Below are 20,373 nucleotides of genomic sequence, written 5' to 3' on the forward strand. Positions count from 1 at the left end.
TACCTGATCTATGGAATTCTCAGACTACTGATACAGCTGGTCCACATAGCAAGCCATTCTATCAGAAAATACAGCAGCCATTGGGTGATTGCTGTGAAATTATGTTCAGCCTCCTGCTTTTCATCCAAAGGGCCATAACCATCTGGGTAAGGCCAATGATGTGAATGCAGTTAATGGAATAGACACCCAAACCCAGCTGGGTGGTCATTCTGTGTGACTGGCCCTCCCTATATGGTTATCACTCTCAAAATGTTACAGGAGCATTGTGGGATGACCTCCCTCCCCAATAAATAAATGTGGCTCTCATAATGTAATACTCTTTATTATGTACCACATTCTTTGCACTACCATGGGTACATGATTAATAGAAATGGGCTTTACAGTACTTGGGAATTACAAAACGTAATCTTGGCAATAGCATCATTCTCACCTCTGACAGATTTTGGTAGAAAAGAGCCAGTAGAAGGGCTATCTGCAGTTTTTCTTGCCTACTTTGAGAGAGATCTTTGACGCATCTTCTTCTCTCTAACATGGCACTGAGCTTGAGATCGATCTGTTTTCTTTCCAGCTCACTGTCCTGCTGCAGCCTTCTTGATTGTTCCTGAAGAGACAATTCCTGAGAAGGAAACAAGCCTAAAATCAAAGCTGTGTGTTCATGTGATATACATAATCAATCAAGGGTTCCTGTCCTGTTCACAATGTATTTTTTCTACTGGAAGGTAATATAGGTGCAAAAGAGATCCTTAGAAATGCAAGTCTGAAGTTCAACCTAATGAAATTGGAGGGAATCAGAAATGCTGGATATTTGAAACTGCCGATTCTCTTTAGCCATCCTGGCTGCTGTGCCAGTAAAAATCATGTATTATACCAGTGCTATTTTTCAAGAAAAATAAGTGCTGGAGGTTGCCATTATCTTCTCCCTTGTTCTCTTAAAATAGCAATGGTGCCTACCCGAGAGGTGTAAGAGCTGAGCTCCGGCTGAAAAACGCCCTTATTACCAATCCTAGGCCTATACCTGTTGAAATTATTTTGTCTTCCCTCAAAAATTAGCAGATGTTTTGTCTCAAGAAGAACTTCCAAAGACACTGAAAAAAACGGATCCCCCAAATGGTGGCGTGAATCAGCTCTTGTAGCCATGATTCTGACTGATTTCACTTAGCACAGAAATTATTTCAATTATCTTAACCAGTTCTTAACCAACTCTTAAGAACCCAACTGGGCATCTGCCTATAACCTAAATACACCTTCCTTTAAGGTCAGGATCGTATAAGTGTTTACCTTTTCAACCTGAGAGGCCAGAAGCTTCTCAAAAGCCTCGTGTTTCTTGATCTGCTGCTCCACCTCATCTACTGTGCTCCCAAAGTCACTGCTTTTCAAATATGTCTGTGAATAATGAAAATCACAAGATTGTTATATTTGATCAAGGAGTTATTGGGACATATCTTGTTACTTCCCTGAATGTGTGTCACCAAAGGCTAGGTGTTCAAAAGATTCCAGTAACCTCAGATTATATATTTTCTAAAGAACATACACAATTTGTCCGATCCATTGAGAGAGTAGGGACATCTGGGTACTCCTTGAAAAAAACCACAACCTTTTTCTCTTTTCCGAGACTATTCAAAATGAGGAACAAGAAATGTCTCTCATCGCTCAGTGGAACGCTGGCATGGAGATGCATGTTAATGGAAAGGCATAATTCTTCAAATAACACCTGCAGTGGAATAGCAGTAGGAGGTAAAAGGGTTATAAGATGGTAAGGTGTCACTGTACTACATTCTGTCTTTTGGCTAAAACATCTTCAAGGGATAAGGAATGTTGAGGAATGAGAAGCTGTCAGGCTGTATTCATTAACAAACCTGAAAGTATATTTTACAAATAAAATGAAGATTGCGGATGGCTATTGCACTATTAGTCAAATCAATCACTCAGTGAGGCCATTTTAGCTGCATTGCTTGCTCAGGGAAATTTGGATGCCTGGAAGTTACAGTAGCAGATTTGTTGTTTGAAAATGCTATTTAGCTGCTGCTATTTATCAAAGTCTACCTGCTTTCTTTTGTGATAGGACATGAAGTTGCACTCATATGACTCAAAGGATGCATAACAGCATCTGTCTGAAGGTATGAGTGATAGACACAAAAGTATGGCAGTATGAAAGTCCCCTTTGGAGCCTGATGCTTTGTAGTTCTACATCTAAAACTCCAGTTGTATGTGGAAAAGTCAATTGCAGATGGACTGCTGGTCTAGTTAAGCAAAACTAAACCGCTACCAGCTTTATACGTCTGTGGAATTTTAAATGTCACACTGAAAGCTGTCAAATCTCTGTTGTTACTAAACATTGCATGGCTTCTGCTTGACCACAATTGCGTCAAAACAAGATGAGCTACATTAGCAGTAGCTCAGTTTTATACAGCTTGTGGCCTGGCAAGTTGAACGCAGTCCATCAGCAATATATTATGCTCCTCTTGATATCGTCTCTGCTTTTTGCACTCCCTAACAGCATGCAATGTAAATAAGGGATCTATTGAATCCTTGGCAGCCAGCCATACATGGTTGGTGGGCTGCATTTGGCTTGATACAGACCACAGGTTGTGCAAGTCTGCAGTAATAAATCTAGTTAGTGTTGATGACATGCAGAAAAATGTATTTACTAAGTTGTACTCAATAACAGGAACAGATTCAGCTAGATCCTGTGCATGCTCACTTGGAATCCAGTCCTGCTGACTTCACTTAGACTCAGGAGCTGTACACCAGATCTAGTATTATATCAGATAGAGGGTGGAATAAGGCACATATTGTTATTGTTAGATGCATTTTTAAATGTAAATATGTGTGTTTTTATTACTATTATTAAAGAGCTTAGCCCCTAAATAGGCTTCTAAGAAGTTTGCTGACATAAAAACAAGTTACATAAGCTTTAAAATATAAGCATTAAAACAGAAAATAAAATTAAACTACAGAATAAAGCATTTCCATAAAACACTAAAATTTACTTCCACAATATATCCACATCAGCATGTACTTATGATTAAAGACTGCATAACATATTGCCATTTTCCTATATGGAAATAATATTTGCACCATAACTATCCAGCTGATGTGAAATGCAACAAATATTCACAGAGCAGCACTTTACACATTATTATAAATGGGATTTCCCACTCGCCCCCTGCCCCCCACTTTCATGGTCTTCAGATGCCACTTTATCTCAAGCTGAGTAAGATTATAATGTGCTTGTATGGAATAAACATGTGTCCTTTCCAAATAATGATGGGTGGTGACTCAACACATGTATTGGTCCTGCGTGTCAGCCCTGCCCTAACACTCCACACACAGTGCCTGCAAGTGTATTAACTGTATGCACATATGCTGTGAGCTTGTGGTTTATGCCCTTTTATTTTTTCAGGGTACAGGCCACACATTGAAAGCCTACCTGCATAAAAGCTTGCATGCCTTTAGGGTCTCTGTGCAGAAGGCCATATGAATGTGTAGAGCATTGGGATGGGGTAGTGAATGAGATTCCGCTTCCTTCCCGCTTTCACTGCATCCATTCATATAGCACAGCTGTTTGCATCTGGCTACGGGGTAGGGCTTTCCCTGCTCTATTCCAGGGACCACAACAACAGAATGAGGTTTCAATAAACACGCCGAGTCACATTTTTCTGTCATCATAAAAACATTTATTTTTGAAACATTTTTCCAAGGAAAATGAAATATTCTGCAAGGTATGGTGGCAATGTCAAGATGCTTGCATCTTGAGCCTATGTATAGAGATGTAGAATGCAGAGCCCCAGAATCATGACCTAAGATTAAATTCTACCCTTTGCCTCTCTGCTAGTCTCACTATGAAAACATTATGGAAAAAGACATAAGAAAAATCAGGTGATACATCCCCCTCCCCCCCCAAAAAACAACCTTTTTCATAAGCAATGACAAACATAATGAGATTACACAATGGACTATGGATGAGTAGAAATGTCTTTTGGTTTGGGGCTTTTCAACAGGTTTTAGATCATTTCAGCTGAATCCTGAACCTTTCCGGCAGCCACTCTGAGTCCAATGGTATAGGTGGGTTGTTATTTTTAAATTTCAGCTCCCAACATGCTAGCTTATATGTAAGGAGTTGGGACACAGCAGGCAAAAGAAAATGGTGGTGTTCTTTTTAAATTTTCATAACGACCCCATCAACAAGGCTAGTAATGAGATTAGCGTGAGAGAAATTACCCACCACCACCAATTATATAATGACTGGTTTTCAGGTCACACACCCCTTTCTTCAGCTGGCTGACAGGCTAATATAGCATGTACAGAAAGAAAAAGAAAACTTCCCAAGCACTTTAGCTTTTAAAGCATCCAGACTTCTTTTCAATTATACCATTTAATGGGTAGCTGGCAGAACCAGAAACTGATGGGATGAGAGACCCTGTCAGTAGCCAGCCAGCTTTCAAGACATATTTTAGTCAGGGGAAATTCAGCCATATGAGCTGAGTTTTGACATAACCAAACACACACAAACATTTCCCCCTTAAAACTCATATTTTTGGGTCTTTCTTACAACCCACATTTGTTTTGTTCCTGGTGAAAGCTAGAAGAAGTAAAATTCAAGCAGCAATTGACAAGTTAGCATCTAAAATTAGGAACACAGACAAACCTATCTAAAGAAAGGAGTGAATCTGCCCCCACAGTCTCGCTGTTCATAGGAAGAAACAAAGAACTCCACTTTAGGAAAACAAAACAGAATTACATTGGGTCGCCTTCTTCACCACTACCAGAAAAAAGCAACAGCAACAAAGAACAACAGTTGAACAGATACTAAATTCAATTTAAACATAAAAAATCACGGTTATGCTTGTTTTCATAGGTTTCTAAAATGGAATGGAAATCTTCACCACTCTCCGCCCAGCTCCAAAGGAAGCAATTTTTACAGAGATAGATGGACACCATGCATTCTCACCAGTTCTGTGGGATGCTGTACACGCCTGCATGTTTGTCACAAGTGTATCTTGATCCGCATTCCTTATAGTGTTTGGCTCCTTGGAAGGTTTTGACTGTGAATTCGCATCATATTGTTGCAAAGGTTGGAATTCAGGCCAGCAAACAGGGTTTATTGACAATGAGAAGCCAGAGCCAATATAATCTGTCTGGAACGCTGGAACACCTGTGTTTGAACCTGATGCTCTGATGAAGACTGAAGGAGCTGGGCTTTTCCTGAATTCCTTTATCACTTGAATAGGGAAGGATGACCAAGGGGTGGCAAGTATAAGGGTTATTTTGGAAACCTTATGGCAATCTGGAATTATCCTAGCGCTGGAGGTCCTCCCAAACTCTTTGCCGGGTGAATGACGGTTCTGAAAGACAACCAAATCAGGATCTAAATGTGCATTTGCAACAGTCCTTTTGCCAACAGGATTATCTCCTTTAGACACTGTAGTTGGAGATAACCATATCTCTCTGGAAACTGTTTGCTGGGGAAGACCAGGGCACTTAGCCGTGGAGGTGACATGAAGCTGTGTAATCTGAAGATCTGCAGAGCTTCTTGAGGGGATGGCTTGATGGGTCATCTGAGGACCTGTTGCAAGACTGGAAGATGCTGACGACATGTTTTTTCGACGAGGTAAAAAAAGACTGGAATAACCATGGCTGCTGACTTGAGAAGAAGTCCTAAATGGCTTTACTGCTATACTGCAAGTTGAAATATAAAGCTTTACTGAAGCATGGAGATCTGGAAGCTGAGCTTTGCACGGGCTGTAACCATGCCGGACTGGCAGCTCTGAACTACAAGGTGTCAGAGCTGTATGTAGCTTTTTGCTCTGAGATGGAATTGCACACAGAGAAACATCCAGGCGTGATGTCCAACATGGTAGAGCTCTGGAAGCAGCAGCAGGTGGGAAAGGTACTGCAAACTGCATGGAACTAGTGTGATCAGGAGAAGAAGCACAAGCACTCCAGTCGGATCCTGAGCACTGCTTGCTGGAGATGAGCGATGACTGGGTACCAACACTGCTGTAACCATTGTACTGAGGATCTCTGTGAAGTGCAGGGCACGCCGACTTGATGCCAGGAGGATTAACACAACTGTTGTCTTTCCCGAAAACATTCCCCTTATCTGTATGTGCCAAGACTATATCCAGCCTTGAGCTGTAAACCTCGGAAGATAGCGAGTGAGACGGTGAGATGTCATTTCTTGGCAAGGTATCTGCGGGTGATGAATGAGTTGGGAAATACCAGGCTGAGTCTGATAAAATTGCTGCTGGTGGCATCCTCTGGAAAGAGCTGCCCCAGACAGCTGATTTGGGGGCCAGCGATGGGGTCACTTGACTGGAAGACAACATAACTTCCACAGTTGAAATATAGATGGGTGTGGTCGAAGTCTTGCTGCGATGGTCCGGGCATGACATCCTGCAGTTTTAATCCTAAATTCGGGAGACCAAAGCTGGAGACGCTTCTGTGCTCTGTATTTTAAAACACTCTTTTCATCCTTTTTCTGTTGGCACTGGAAATTTCCATTCTCTCTTGGGTATGAAGTAGAGGTGAAGAGCAAATAAATATTTCTCCAAAAAAAAAAAAAAGAAGTGATACAGAATCTGTAACTGAATGAAGGAGAAGCAGTATTCCTTCAGCACAACTGGCGGTATTTATCCTGTCTGCAGCATGTCAAGAGAGTGCAGGAAGCAGACAGAGAGATGAACGAGAACGAGTCTCTAAACTAGTAGCGATGAGGCAGAAGTCAAACCAGAAATGCTATCCAAAGACGGATGCTGACCTTATTACAATTTCTCCAGATAAACGGATTAAGCGCCTAGCTCACCAGCACTTCCATTGCCTTGAGAACAGCAGATCGTAATGTGCTCTGCTGTTGTTAAAAGCAAGAGAGCTGTATTCCTCTCCCTCTCTCAGTCACTGCCTATCTGCACTCAGAATAGCAAGATCTCTGTTTAACAGGTCTTAGAAGAATTTCCTACAACCGTTCCAAGTAATGGCACACCAGAAAGTCAGTAATAAAAAAGATAGATGTTTGCCTAATTTCCTCCATATGTGCTCTTATTTACTTTAGAACTAAGCAATCCTAGGCTAAACCTTGCTGAAATCCTTCGAAGGCTTAAGTAACTTGGATGTAACCTAAGATGCTGGCACGCAGTCAATGCCGTCACACTGGCACAGGGAACGAATGGGGAAAAGTTCTCTTTCAGAATACTGCTGAATGCTTTTCACTATATACCACCGCAGGGGTAGCCTCTGTATCAAGGTAGGCACAGCACGGCCCACGTGCAAAATGATGAACAGCTTGGGCTCTGCTTGTATCCACAGTGATTATAAAAAACACACATACCTATTCACATTCATGTGACTGTGTTTGTGACACCATCAACACCCCCCTACCAAAAATACAGAGAATGACAAATTGCACACTGCCGAGTAAGAATGTTTTTCAAAAAGAGGATCGCTTGAGCCAACCAAAACTATGAACCTTTCTGCTAAAGGTAACTAGGAAGTTCCACCTGAAGCCTTTGTGGATGCAGTGAGAAAATGCAAATATTTAAATGCAACTTGGTCCTTCTAATGTGGGGTAGGGGCAGGGCGGGGCAGGGGGAGTCAAGGTCATATAACCAGGACTGGTTCCCCTTCCCCCAATTTCAGTTGTGTAAGAACATTTTTTTTCCTACTCAGGTCTAGCATCCTGAGAATGCAGTCCTAGTGAAGTCTCAATGGAGATCAGTGTGAGAGCAAGGCTAGGGCCTCATACCTTCTCATTACTCCTCAGCAGTTCCTTTCACCAGTCTTGGAGAATGTTATCTTCACTTTGTGATGTAGCTAACTGCTGCTATCAGTTTAAATAGCTGCTTCCTTCCCAAAGAAGGGACGCGGGTGGCGCTGTGGGTTAAACCACAGAGCCTAGGACTTGCTGATCAGAAGGTCGGCGGTTTGAATCCCCGCAATGGGTTGAGCTCCCGTTGTTTGGTCCCTGCTCCTGCCAACCAGCAGTTTGAAAGCACGTCAAAGTGCAAGTAGATAAATAGGTACCGCTCTGGCCGGAAGGTAAACGGTGTTTCCGTGCGCTGCTCTGGTTAACCAGAAGTGGCTTAGTCATGCTGGCCACCTGACCCAGAAGCTGTATGCTGGCTCCCTCGGCCAGTAAAGTGAGATGAGCACTGCAACCCCAGAGTCGGTCACGACTGGACCTAATGGTCCAATCCAATTCAAAAGTTCAGGTTTGTAAAATGAAAATAAAATAATAAACCTGACAGAGGCAGTGTTGCAGCTATCAAACCATCTTGTAATGAGACCCTCACGATAAGACTAGACTGACCAGACCAATCTGGGTCATGATCCAAACTGAATCTGGTGAGTCTTCTTTGGCATCCAAGTTCTATAAACTCCTCATCATTCCCTAGGCAGAAGTAGAGCTAATGGAAAAGTAGGGTTTTAAGTGATACACCATGTGTTCATTGCATTTTGCAGCAAAGGTCCAGCATGGTGAGTTGTATTAACATGGCATCAATGGCATGAGTATGTTAAATACATTAGCAACAGAATAAATAGACGAGAATGCGGAAAAAACATGGCATCGGTGAGCAAATGCACTATTACATCCTTAGTACGTAACTGTTTAGGAACTTTCCACAAAACGTTCCACATTTATAAGTCTGGAATGTGCAAAAGCTTCTCTAAGAAATGTTTCTCGCTTTATCAAAACTGTTTTGGCTTCCTCTGAAATTCCTCAGATGTTTCGCCCGAGGGGAAAACTTCACTTTGAACCCAGTGAAAACTTTTACGTACAGATGTAGTAGGTTTCAAAGTCACCACCCACTGTGAATCATAAAAAGGTACATCTTATCTAATAAACACTCTGCATTTGAAGGTAAGTTCTTGGCTAAGTCTGATCAGTAAATGCCAATTAGTGTGACACCATTAATATATCTACTTTTATGCATGCCTTCTCTTAATATATGTATTTTTGTAAACATTGTTTGGTTGGAGAACTTCATTGAAACATTTGGATAAGTGCAAATTTCAAAGGACAGCTGTGTTTTGGTTCTCATATTGTTTGGGAAAGTCTGAATTTGATACATTTGCCTCTAAATGCAAACTGAATCAATTTTCTCTCCCCCATTCCTTAGAGACAGTCTGCTCTTAACCATCACTGGGATGCTGTTTCTGCTAAGGCAGGGTTTGGGAAAATGTGGTCCTCCAGAAGTTGCTGGACTACAAGGTGTATTATCTCTGACCATGCTGGTTGGGGTTGATGGAACTGCACTCCAAAAACATTTGGAGGGCTGCAGGCTCCGCATAACTTTCTAAGGGCTGAGAAAAGGCAAGGAACAGTGGGGCTCATGGAGCCCAACCAGAGGCATCTGGTGAAACATGGGCAGTTTCCTATTCTTTCACTGGCAGAGCCCTGCACCCACTGCTGGGCCACTTCCACTACAGATGATGTGAGCTGGAAGCAACAGGATTCCCTAGGCAGCTTCATTTGAAGCTTAGTCTTCTGAGGTTCCAGTGGCTCCTCTGTTTCAGGGACAAGGACTTGATTTCAGTGCATGCATAGGCACAACGTAAGTTATTATGCTTAGGAATTGGAGCCTTGACCCATTCCTTCTAGGGATGGTGCTAGACTGGTTGAGGCAACTGCTGCCTGTCAGATTCAACATTTCCAGAGTTGTAGTTGTGTTAAGTTTCCTGAGGCATAAATGCCCCAAAGCTTTATGCTAAAGGCAAAGGGGCCCTCAAGACCCCTGCTGCCCAGGAGGACTGCCTGCTGAGGGACTGAAGGGCCCTGCCCTTGCCTCTCTCCACCTGGCTTGGGGCTTGCCAGGCTTCACAAGGACTGCGGCTGCTGCTCAGCAGAGAGGGCTCCTCTTTTAAATTGTTTTTAATTTTTATCTGTGTTGTTTTAAATGAGACCATCTTGGCTGTGAGCCCTGGAAGACCTGCACCCTGCCTTGCTGGCTCTTTCCCATCTGGGCTGGGAGAGTGGAGTGCTGACTGACTCCAGCTACAAAAGCCGAGGCTGTTGAACAGATTTTTGGGCTGGAGTATTGTTTACGGGGAGTTGAGAGAGCTTGTTGCCGTTATTGATATTATTATTGTATCTTTAGTTTTAGATCATATGATTTATGTGGAAATTGTTTCCATTTGGTTGTGTACTTTTTGATGTGTTTTATTATTGTTTATGACTTCTGTTATGTTTGTAATTATGTAAATCTTGTCATGTTGTAAGCTGCCTTGAGCATAGTTTCAACTATGGAAAATTGGCATAGAAATAAAATGATGATGATGACTAGGCATTGATTATTATTGGTGCTCATGGTGCCTTGGTCAGTGGAGGTGCACTAGAGGTGGGGAATCTCTGGCCTGTGGGCCAAGCTTGGTCCACCAGGCCTCCCTTTTAGCCCACTAGGCTATTTGGGGCAAGTGATGATTGAAAGATGAGCAGCCCTGTCCACCTGCCAGGGGTGTGGAGATCTGACCTCTGTTCCTCACCTCTGAAGTAAGCCATAGCCATTGTGGATACTAGCCATTGATAGCCTTATCTTCTTTTAAAGTCATCCAAGTTAGTGACCATCCCTACTTCTCGATGGAGCGGATTCCATAGTGTGACTGATTTGTTAAGTCTTTCAGATACCACGAGATTCTGCTGTTTTATGTCCAACATTGCCACCACAAGCATGTGTGTGTATAGAAGGGAGATGACAAGGCTTGCCCCATCCAGCTCTTCTTCGCATCCCATCATACTGCCACTGTTTACCTACCTCTTGTGAGTTTGAGATATTTTCTAGGTGCTCACAGTCCCTGTAAAATATCTGCAGAAGGTGGATCTTCTCCAGCCATTCCTTCTTCTCTGCCCACTTGCGGTACACATTGTCCTTTTCTTCCAACAGTGCCTGCAATGTGCCTTGGATCTGATATAAGAAAACAACAGAAAATGTCCATGATAATCCACAAAACAGTGTGAGTGATGCTTGTTATGTGTCAGACTTGGCTATGCTACTAGGGCTCAAGATTTTGAATAATAATAATAATAATAATAATAATAATAATAATAATAATAATTTATTTATATCCCGCCCTCCCCAGCCGAAGCTGGGCTCAGGGCGGCTAACAACAATCAAAATACATTCATTATAAAATTAATTAAATCAAATTAAAATCAAATTAATGGCAACCATCAAGCAAAATTCTGTGCAGAATGCCGATTGCCAGAGGAGGGGGTCAGGCTGCGCCCTGACCAAAGGCCTGGTGGAACAGCTCTGTCTTGCAGGCCCTGCGGAAGGATGTCAGGTCCTGCAGGGCCCTAGTCTCTTGTGACAGAGCGTTCCACCAGATTGGAGCCGCGGCCGAGAAGGCCCTGGCTCTAGTTGAGGCCAGCCTAACCTCTCTATGGCCTGGGATCTTCAAGATGTTTTTATTTGCAGACCGTAAATTTCTCTGTGGGACATACCAGGAGAGGCGGTCCCGTAGGTACAAGGGATATGAAAAGGAAACAACTGTCTGTTTTCATAAACCTGGATCTGGATATGTTTCAGTAACCCGTTTTCCCTCTGAGGAACATCCAGTCATTATGATTACATCTTCACTGATGGTTTAATTGCAGCACATACACAAAAGGGATAACTGGGTAGGAAGGCAACTTCCAGAAACACTGGTGAGCAATGTGTATTGATGATGAGTCCACATTATGCCTACGTACGTCTTTCGTTGGCATTTTCTGTTCCAGCAGCAGTTCTTGTCCCAGCTGTAGCACCCGTTCATACATGTCATCACGGGCCTCAATCTCTGCCAACAGCTGCTGGTGCTGAGTCAGCTTCAGATCACTAGTAGATATATCTCGAATTTTGTCCATCATCAGTTCTCTCATCATTTCTGATGCCCAGGAGGAATAGTCTCGTGCCTGAAAGCCAAGACAAAAATAAAAGATGAAGGCCAAGGATTATGGATTGCATCCACCTGTGCCATGCTCAGAGCCACTGAAAACAATGGGCGTATCTGAAGTCCATTGATTTCAATGGGTCTACTCCCAAGTAGGATTTAGTTGGATTTAACCACTATAGCTTAGATTGGCAATGTTGAATAAATGCGTGGGAAATGAACATGACAGCTAGAATAAGCCACCTGTTGCTGCTTGTGGCACTGATGAGAGTTTCATAGCCTGCTGCTGGGAACAGACATCCCTTTCTTTACATGGAACTTTTGTGGTCACTCTGTTTTGCTCAAAGTATGCTCTTGCATGTTCTGTCTGAAGCCAGAACTAGGAAAGGGTGTCCCTAGACTTCTTACAGATGGATTAACACCCATGTTAATGTCATGATGTCCTGTTCCATAGAACACACACCTTGGTAAACAATATGCAAGAAGTGCCTCTCTGTATTTTTACAGTGATATTCTGGGATTTTCTGTTTGCAGTTGTGGGAAGAAATCATCCAGTTTTCTTTTCTGAGCCACTTACAGTTTCTAGGGGATGACTTTTGCTCCATGAAAATTGTTTGTCCATCCGTCTCTTTCTATGTATACATATGAATGTGTGTTCTCTACTGATTGCCACTGGTGTGCAACCTTTGACTGCCTGTCTAACACTTGCATGTTGTTCTCAGAGGCCAAACGCTGCATTTCCTTTGTTATAGAGCATACACCAGTGCTTTTTATTTTTATTTTAAAGAAGTGCCTGGCGTGCTCTGGTCCATGGGGTCACGAAGAGTCGGACACGACTAAACGACTAAACAACAACAACTCACCAGGAAGTTGTTACAATAAGTGCCACACTTTTAGCATTTGAAAAAAAGTGTCGTACTGCATATCCTTGAGTACCCCCAGAAAAAAAGCATTGAGCATCATTGATATAAGCATGTATAGGCCTCATGATCTTTTCTGTCCCCTAAGCAACCCTTACATATCTCCTAATGCAGATTACAGTGGTACCTAGGGGTTAAGAACTTAATTCGTTCTGGAGGTCCGTTCTTAACCTGAAACTGTTCTTAACCTGAGCTAATGGGGCCTCCCGCTGTTGCCACGAGGCTGCCGCACGATTTCTGTTCTCATCCTGAAGCAAAGTTCTTAACCTGAGGTACTATTTCTGGGTTAGCGGAGTCTGTAACCTGAAGCGTCTGTAACCCGAGGTATCACTGTACTGCCTTATATATATTAATACACCCACCTATTAAGTCTGTGCAATTAGTTTTTTTGTGTGTAATTGAGAAGTGTGGAAAGAGTCTGATGAAAGATTGACTTCAATATCTACCACACTGAAATGCTCACCTGTGTTTGAAAGTGGTACAGTCTGCAGGCTTGTTCCAGCTGCTCCCTGCATTGCTCCACTTTGCACCTCAAGGACTCCCAGTTCTCTACCACTGCCTGCTGCTTTTCTTGTATCTCCTGCATTTGACTTTTGGAGCACCGGCAAAGCACGCCATCTGCAGCATCAATCAGTTCTTGCAGCTGCAAAAAAGAAGAAGGAGGATGCCATAGCACATGCACAGGAAGAGAGGGCACCAGAGAGTCTCATACTCAGCCTTCTTGAAAAACCTAACCTAATAACACAACTATGAAATCATATTGTGGAGAAGTGGGTAACTCCCCCCCCCCCCAAAAAAAGTGTTTTTATTCTAGTTTCACAACAAGAAATTCAATAAACTCAATGGTGGCAGGTCTGATGAAAATAAAAAAGCAGTAGTTTTGTCATGCAAATGGGAAGAAAGACAATCAGATTTCCCCCCAAATGTCTAGTTATTGTTTATCTTACAAGATAATGAGCAAATTATGAGATGCTAGGATGGGCTTTGGCTTCCAATTGCCACCTGCGAACTGCTATGTATCTTACCTGTTGCTCATTCCCAGACAGTTCATGCTCGAGGGTTGCAAGTTTGCGTAGCTGGGACTGTACACCACCCAGGTCTCTAGCAATGTCATCAGGGATGGCCTTGGACTTCTCCTAATGAAATAATATGGGGAAGCTTGCCGTTAATGGGTTGATTATTTGAAACAAAGTGTAAATATATTATTATTATTATTTCATTCACAAATCACTTCCTATGAAGCATCTTGAAGCATCTTGATTCCGGTGCCGGCAGCAAACAGCTACGTACAGCGCATGTGCGCCGTCACATGCATGCGCTGTACGTAGCGCTGCTGCACATGCACTGTATAGCGGTTTGCTGCCGGCGTTGCTCCAGCGCTGTACAGACAGTGACAGGATCCTCTGCTTGTGGCTGCAGCCGTGAATGGAGGATCTTTCACATGCGGCTGTGGTGGCGACGGAGGGATCCTGGCACCGTCCGTACCATGCAGGCACCGTCCGTACTGGAGAAGCACAGGCAGCAAACCGCTATACAGTGCATGTGCGGCATCGCTACATACGGTGCATGCGTCATACGTACCGACGCCGCACACGCGCCCTATGTAGCGACGCCCGCCCCGGGTGTCACGCCACCTTCCTTCGCCCCTGCTCCCTCATGCAGTGTACATCAACCAGTTTGGTATGTCAGGGATGAGATAATCTTATAGGCATCCAGGTCCCAAATGGTATACGGAAATGCAAGGCTGAGCCACAGTATATGTGTCAGAACAGCCAGGTGTACTTATACACATATTGTTCCCATTCACAGATAATATGGAGGTTGTTTTTTCCCCATAAAGGGAAGCACACTGATGAGGAGAGCTAAACTCTTCCCACCTTGCCTCACAGCACCCCACTGCATAAAACACTTTGTTCCCCAGCCCAGCCCTATTGCTGGGATTGAGCCAGTCTGAATGAGGTTAGGGAGGGAGAGTTCAGCACCTTCATCCAGGCAAACCAATTACCAAGCCTGGGATGTGCATGGAGCAAGTGTGTGAATAAATAGCTTATTTATATTTAGTTTATCGACTGCTGTTTTTCTGTTTTGCTTTTACATGCTTATGGCCTATCTAGCTACCTATCATCATCATCTATCATCTATCTATATCATACTGTAATTTTACATTTCGTTGCTGTTACTGTCATGGCCTGGTTGGACGAAGAGGGAGGAACCAGCTGGGGAACCATCAAGGGAAGAAAGCTCAGGGCCTGGGTAATAGTGGTGGGACAACAATGAGTGGTCAGAGGGAGAAGACTGGGAAGAGGAGGTGTCAGAAGCTGAAGAGGCAACAGGGCTTAGTGAGCTGGGAGAGTCTGTGGCAGAGAGTAGCTGAGAATCAGAGGCAGAAGCTGAAGCAGGAGGGTAGGATGAGGGAGGCCAAGAGGCAGAGATGAGTCAGGCTGCTGAAGAGTCACAGGTGCCTCTCCCTCCTGCTGTGACGAGCTCCCCTCCCTGCTTGTTTCCCAGAACAAGGAGGCATGAAAAGGGTAGAAAGGTTGGCTGCATGCAGGCACAGTCTCCAATTGCTTGAGAAAAGCCCTGGAGAAGAGGGGACTTAGACGGCCATGAAGAGATGGGGACTTTCAGTCTTGGCAAACTGATTTTCATGGAGGAAGACCACCAGGCATGATCTGCCCTGCTCATTAGGCCTGACACTTGTCCACGTCTGTGGAGATTGTGTTTTTGCTAATAAAGAGTTAACTCCATTTTTGAACTGTGTGATTTCTGACCAGCACACTCCTGTGACAGTTACCCATATAGGGTGCCAAGTATGGGAAAGCCTGGATAGATTATGCTAATGCATATGCATAACAATATTCTCTTCACAGCTAATGTGGCCCTCAAAGGACACAGTAGATGGGCAGAAACAAAATACCCAATCCATATATTTTCCAGCATGATTATAACCTCAGTGTGGACAAGGGCTTCCATCAGGTCTTGCAGACACTTGTGTATTGACTCAGCATCTTGTAGTCGTTCGCCTTGAAACTTTATCATCTCCAGCAATTCATCCCAATTGTTCCTGATGAGGGAAACGGGTTGAAAAACATGAAATGGAACCAGTGCTGGCTCTAGTTGTTTATGCATGCTGAAAGCATCTTTAGACAACTTAAAATATTGTCGATCCCAGACTCATGGCTTAGCACTTCTACAACAAACACATGTTATAATCCAGCGATGGGGATCTGTCAATGGGCCAGCTCCTTATCTCCTCTCCTGATAACTATTATCAGATGATATAAATACACCTTGCATCATAATTATATCAGGTGATGGTCACTGAGACTTCACAGCAGCATGCAGGATTGCAAACAGACCTGCGTGGTGCTTTGGAGTGCCACTGATTAGTAGGCTTGAAGTCATCACCTATCAGGTGATGGGCAGTGACTTAAAGCCTGCTTTTTGCAAGGAATGACTACATGATCGGGTTCCTCATGGGGAACTCCACTGCACAGCTGATCCAGCCACATCTCTGCTTGCCCCACACCTGACATCACATATGATGTCAGGTGTAGGATAAATGGGTGTGGTTTGGGGAAAAACAGCCTCTGGAGGTTCTCGACTTCTACTATGAACCATCAGACAGGCCTCGGTTGGTTTCAGTACATGGTTTGTCTGGAGATATTTAAACCATGAGCCTGAGTTTGAACAACATGTTAAGTCAAACTATGGCTTAGTGCAGCAGCAGAATGACTAGAGGAAGAAAGCAGCCGTGGTTTCCTCTCACCCATGTCCTGAGTGTTTCCATTTTTCCTTGTTTGTGCTAAGCCATTGCTTGGCTTAGTGTTACATGAAAACTGGGCTGGTATGCATAGTTTTGTACAGTATCTATTGCTTGCTTTTCCTCTAAAGAAGTCCCAAACAATGCAACCTTTCTTCAAGGTAACACAGTTAGCTAGGAAAGGTCCAGCCTCCAACAGCTGTAGCTAGTTCTGTCCTTCTTTAGCGCTTCCTGTTCCTAGGCATAAAGTGGTGTTGGGAAGAAGACTCCCTTCCACTGTTGTCTTAGAGGACAAGGCCAGTCCCCTATGCACACAACTCTAAAGAGTCAATGAAACAGTTCTTTGGAATGGTCAACGGTCAGCTGATCAGTATTTCACAAGTTAGTGATGAATCAGAAGGACCAGTTTGTGTGTCAAAGAAACCATAATGAAGATCATTTCAGAAAGCTTTTGGTCTTTGAGATCTTTCTTATATATTATTTAATTAGCAAGGATCTGGCTGTGGCCATTTCTTATTTCCCTGCCAGAAGAGAAAGCCAAGGTGACAGAAGGTCTCCTCTTACCGCAACTGTTTCTGTTTCTTCCGAATCTCCCGGGATTCAAAATGGCCATGATCCACCATATCCTCTGCTAGCTGATAGGATGCAACAACTCTCTTGGCAGCAACTTCCATCTGGTGCTGGAGCGTTTCATATTTGGCACAAAGATGCTTTCAGAGAAAACAATGAGTGAGCAGGCAGAAGAAACACACACAGTTCTGGGACAAACACACACACACACACACACACACACACACACACACACACACAATTAGCTATCAGCATTGTTCCAAACATTCTGTGTTGCTCTGACTTTTCATTCAATTAAATCTAGCAATAGCTCCGCCTTGCTCTCTCCCAATATATATGACATCTTCAGGTGAGTTAGTAGTCTCCTATGGCTCAGATGCATGACTTCTACCCAGCAGGACCTGTGTGTTTAGTATTGTGGCCGCAATTTTATGGAAATCCCTTCCAGTTTAGGTCAGACCGGCCCCAATTAGGTCAGACTACTACTACTACTACTACTACTACTACTACTACTTATTCTTCTTCCAGCAGATGGGAAGTTTCATTGTACTGAGTCTCCTGTCCACTGCTTAGAGACTGCTGCGATTAAGGAGCATACCAATGGTTGAAAATAAATAAATAAATAAATAAATAAATAAATAAATAAATAAAGTTAGTTGCTGATCTTACAATGTAAGTTCAAAGTACATGGGAGTTCAACGGGCTAGTTCAGACATCTTCAACCGGTCGACCACGATCGACAGGTAGATCCCCGGGTGATCCTGGTGGATTGCAGTCGATATTAAAAAACTGGGGAATTAATGTCTCCGCTCTCCACCCCCTCACTCTGTCTCTCTGTCACATCACGTGGGCAGCTGTTTGGCATCTGCTTTTGCGCTGCGTCGTGCGTTGGTTAGTGGCGGATTTTTTGTTGAGTGATTTATGGGCACTTGCTCCTAAAAAAAGCTCAATAACTCTGGGCAATCCCACCCCACGCATGCTAATCCTCCCTCCAATGACAATGGGTAGATAACTGCCAGGGTTTTTTTTAATACTGGGAGTAGATTGCAGTCTCTTGGGATTTGGACGTGCCTGGGCTAGTCTATAATGACTAGAACACTGCCTTTGACTTTTAAAGCCCTTCAGAGATTGGGAATGGGATACCTGAATGACCACTTGTCTCCACATGTCACTGTCTATCAACAAAGGCACTTCGTCAGGTGCCTCCATGATCTAAGGTGTGACAAGGGATGGCTAAAGGGAGAAAGAACTCACTTGCAGAACCCTGATTATGGAATACTATCCCCAGGGAGGTTCTCCTGGTGCCTGCCTTGATGTCATTTTTGTGCCAGGCAAAGATCACTTTTATTTTCCCATAAAAAATAAATAAATTTCTCTACATTGCTTTTATGCTGCTGTTGTCTTTTTTTATTTTGGTAGATTGTTTTTATACTGCTACTTTAAAGGTAAAAGTAAAGGGACCCCTGACCATTAGGTCCAGTCGTGGACGACTCTGGGGTTGCGCGCTCATCTTGCTCTATAGGCCGAGGGAGCCGGCGTTTGTCTGCAGACAGTTTTTCCAGGTCATGTGGCCAGCATGACTAAGCTGCTTCTGGTGAACCAGAGCAGCGCACGGAAACGCCATTTACCTTCCCACCAGAGCAGTACCTATTTATCTGCTTTCGAACTGGTAGGTGGGCAGGACCTGGGATTGAACAACGGGAGCTCATCCCGTTGCAGGGATTCAAACCGCCAACCTTCCAGTCAGCAAGCCCTAGGCTCAGTGGTTTAGACCACAGCGCCACCCATGTCCTTTAGATTATGCTACTTTAGCGCTACTTTAGATTATGCTTATTTAATATTCCTGTTTTCATGTTTTTTAAAAAAATATTTAAGTTATCCTGTGGAACTTTTCAAAGGTGAAACATAATACAAACACAGTAGTTGCTGCTTTTCAACCTTGGTTCAACCCATCCGCAAATTACAAACATTTCTTGGGAAACAAAAACCGAGAGTGTTTCAGAAAGGATTATCAACCAGGTTAATTATAACCCTTCAAACTTATTTCACTCAGGCATACTGTTTGTACTTTTCTGCGTGGCTTACTCTGTCATTTGAAAAACATCCCTGAAATTATCGTATCATTTCTTCATTGACATCTTACAAAGGATTTGGCATAATGATTAACTACAAGTTGGCCACAATGGTTTCACCACTTGCACAATCCATCTTAAGTCTGCTAGATTCCTAAATTGTCAGCTTGCGAAAGCTAACAAAACTAAATCACTTCTTGATATTACACCCAATCCTCTTTATGAAGGCTCATCAGAGCTTCCATTAAAATATTTTGGTGTAACAAAACTTTGTTAAGCAGGGTGCATTTTAATATATCTTGCTGTCTTTATAATATAACTTACCAGGACGTGTTCATAACTGGTCCCATAGCCATCGGAACTGGCTACCTGCTTCTGCTGACTGATCCAGTCTTCCAGATCCTCATATTCCCTCAGAAAGTCATGCAATGTAAGAGTCTCCTCCAGCCTTTTGCCCCTTTTTGGAGAAAGAAATAGATAATAGCAGCAGTGCTGTCAAGGCAGGACTTTTGCAGCAGATGTCCAAGGCTGCACTCAACAGCTGGCTGATCACATTTTGAAGTAAGTGAAATAAATGAAGCATCTAAAGGGGCTGGAGGGAAATCATAAGACAATTAAATCCAGTGTCTAAAATTACCTGGGAACTATACAAACGCAGTTGAGATATGTACGTTCCCCAAAGTCTGTTGGGGATCTTGCATAATTGCTAGAGAATGTACTAAATTCAGTTGAGATATACACTTTCTCCTAGGCCTGTTGGATTGTGCATATTGACTGGGAAATGTGCACAATTCTCTCTTCATGGGTGTATTATGTATACATTCTCCATGAGGTCTGGTGAACGTGTACAGTGGCCAGCTGATATGCTCTTTAACCCCACCTTGCACTGCATATATATCAATATCATAGGTATACTTAAGGAAATTGATTCCTTTGAATTTTCAAGAGAACTGACTTGACCTATATATCCAAGACTAAAGTATGAATCACAATGCAATTATATTGGTATTTCTTATATTGTACCTTTTTTTTTACTATTTCTGTAAGCTACTTTGAGATACGTAGTGAAAAATGGGGTATAATTTCCTGTAATAAACAAACACTGAAGAAGAAGAAGAAGAAGAAGAAGAAGAAGAAGAAGAAGAAGAAGAAGAGGAGGAGGAGTTTGGATTTGATATCCCGC

The 20,373-nt window shown here is 43.2% G+C and overlaps 1 protein-coding gene across 1 annotated transcript in view; it reads right to left on the reverse strand.

Annotated features, from left to right (window-relative positions):
• SPTBN5 (spectrin beta, non-erythrocytic 5) overlaps positions 1–20,373 on the reverse strand; it is a 106,585-nt gene that overhangs the window by 41,880 nt on the left and 44,332 nt on the right. The window contains exons 28-36 of the mRNA XM_028723562.2: positions 19,515–19,647; positions 17,113–17,258; positions 15,735–15,849; positions 13,811–13,921; positions 13,249–13,428; positions 11,687–11,887; positions 10,749–10,898; positions 1,279–1,383; positions 431–616 (exon numbers count right to left, since the gene is read on the reverse strand). Coding sequence (XP_028579395.2) covers positions 431–616; positions 1,279–1,383; positions 10,749–10,898; positions 11,687–11,887; positions 13,249–13,428; positions 13,811–13,921; positions 15,735–15,849; positions 17,113–17,258; positions 19,515–19,647 — 1,327 coding nt within the window. The remainder of the gene's footprint in view (positions 1–430; positions 617–1,278; positions 1,384–10,748; positions 10,899–11,686; positions 11,888–13,248; positions 13,429–13,810; positions 13,922–15,734; positions 15,850–17,112; positions 17,259–19,514; positions 19,648–20,373) is intronic.

Source organism: Podarcis muralis, chromosome 1, assembly GCF_964188315.1.
Source record: "Podarcis muralis chromosome 1, rPodMur119.hap1.1, whole genome shotgun sequence".
Classification (NCBI taxonomy): domain Eukaryota; kingdom Metazoa; phylum Chordata; class Lepidosauria; order Squamata; family Lacertidae; genus Podarcis; species Podarcis muralis.